The 2,083-nt window shown below is 33.7% G+C and overlaps 1 protein-coding gene across 1 annotated transcript in view; it reads right to left on the minus strand.

The window, feature by feature from the left end:
* Positions 1–2,083, minus strand: part of ANKRD17 (ankyrin repeat domain 17) — a 123,206-nt gene that overhangs the window by 10,499 nt on the left and 110,624 nt on the right. The window contains exons 27-29 of the mRNA XM_012659838.1: positions 1,421–1,669; positions 735–913; positions 217–435 (exon numbers count right to left, since the gene is read on the minus strand). Of these exons, the coding sequence (XP_012515292.1) occupies positions 217–435; positions 735–913; positions 1,421–1,669 (647 nt within the window). The remainder of the gene's footprint in view (positions 1–216; positions 436–734; positions 914–1,420; positions 1,670–2,083) is intronic.

The raw sequence follows: 2,083 nt of genomic DNA on the forward strand, positions 1-2,083 counted from the left end.
TATGTGATAATCTCTTTGCAACTTAAAATTTTAACGTACTATCTGCTAACCAATAGAATATATAAAGCCTTTCATAATTTTAGCCCCAAACCATTGCCTTTGGTAACATTTCCCAAATCCCTCTGCTATATTTCAGCTATATTAAATTTCCCTCAATTTCCTTCACTGCCCATATTCACCATACTTTCTTTCTATCATGATTTACCTATGTCCTACCTGTCTGGGCATTTCATAAACACTAAATAAATGTTTGTTCACTGAATTCCTTACCGTTTGAGGGCCATTATTTTCCGTGGAACTTGAAACCATCTTTATCAGTGAGTTCCAAGAGGGGTCCGCAGCATGAGGGCCATTAAATATGGGTCCTCCAGCACCATCAGGGATAGGTGCTACTGGAGGAATCATTGCATTCCCATATACAGAAAAAGGCATACCCTTAAAAAAGGAAACAAAAAAGATTAACATTCAATTCACTGTTTGCTTTTCCTAATATAAGCAATAGGCTTAAAATTAATATTTGAAACTTCACCTCATTCTGGGAATGTGTAAGTTACCTAAGGAATCTAAAAATTATTTTCCATTATATGATTTCTTTTAACAATAGATTATACATAAGCATACTACCTCCAAAATATTTTGGTTAAAAAAAAAAAACAACAAAACCCTCCCCTTAAATAACTGGGACAAAATCAGGACACATAAATAATGAAAATGATTATTTAAATGAGCATTACCCCAACTTTAGGAAAGTCCATATAGCCTGCAGGAACATGCTGATGGAATGTACCAGAAGGAGTTACAATTCCTGTACTATCTCGCTCCATTGCTTGATGCTGTGAAAATACTCCTGGATCAGACATTGGTCTGTGAATCATAGGATTTCCCATCCCAGGGTTACACCAGTCTACTTTGTCTGAGGGAAAACGGAGAGGCAGAAATAAAAAATTGGTGATACTTTGAAATCAAAGGACAGCAAAATAAAATATTTTCTATTTTTCTATTATTTTCCACAGTGAATTGTGAATTATTTCAGAATAATGGACTATTTTTATATATTTACAGCTGTATTTCCATGTTTGTACGTAATGATAAAATGATCTAAACACTTGGTGTTACAACACAAAAGAAAAAAAGCTAATATAAAACCTAAAGTGCCTCAAAGGAAATATCAACATCTTCTAATAGGATGAAATGAAGAAAAGAATATACTTGTATTAGAGCACTTTCAGAAAGCAATCATAAATAAATGTAATGGCAAAGATCACATGGGAACAGAACTCTTAAAAAGAAGTAATTAAATAGTCAAAACAAAAAAATAGGAATATAGATCTTTTTAAAATGACTACAAAAGGTAAATACTGTTTACAATATAGTTGAGTACATAAACTTAATTTCTGGTAAGAAGGAGAGCATATCCTACCTTGATTGCCACCAATCCCTTCAAAGGACCAGATGCCACTATGCCCTACTGATGTAGACAAATTACTCCCAATAACAGATGGAGCTGAAGTTCCAGTTTGCCTGATACGTGCAGAACGTTCAGTCCCGATAGGGACTGGAACTTTCCTGTCCTGAGAGACGTTGCTGGGCTTTTCTGACCCTAAAGGTACTGATGAAGGGGCAGGAGACGGTGCACGAACTCCAGAGGGTACTGACTGTGCAGAAGAATCTGGAGAAAAGATATTTTGAAACAGAAATAGGTCATTTATAGAACATGTGATTTTACAAAACCAAATTTTAAAATCTTTTTTAAAAAACTTAAAAAAAACCTGATGCATAATAGATGTACGTAGTTTCAGGGTACATGTGATAATTTACTACATCATATAATTTGTAAAAATCAAACCATTGTACTTGGGCTATCTATCACCTTATTTGTCTTTTCTTTATGCTAGATCCATTCAAATTCTAGCTATTCTGAAATATACCAAATCTTAAGACCAAATTCTGAAGACATCTTAAATATGCACTCTCTCAGAAAAAACAAACATAAAAGTAATGGTTAAGTAATAAATTATGCATATTTAAAATCTGGTTAAACTTCATGAGGTAGGAGGTAGAATATAATATCAATGCTGCAAAG

This window comes from Propithecus coquereli, unplaced genomic scaffold, assembly GCF_000956105.1.
Source record: "Propithecus coquereli isolate 6110/MARCELLA unplaced genomic scaffold, Pcoq_1.0 Scaffold64, whole genome shotgun sequence".
NCBI lineage: Eukaryota > Metazoa > Chordata > Mammalia > Primates > Indriidae > Propithecus > Propithecus coquereli.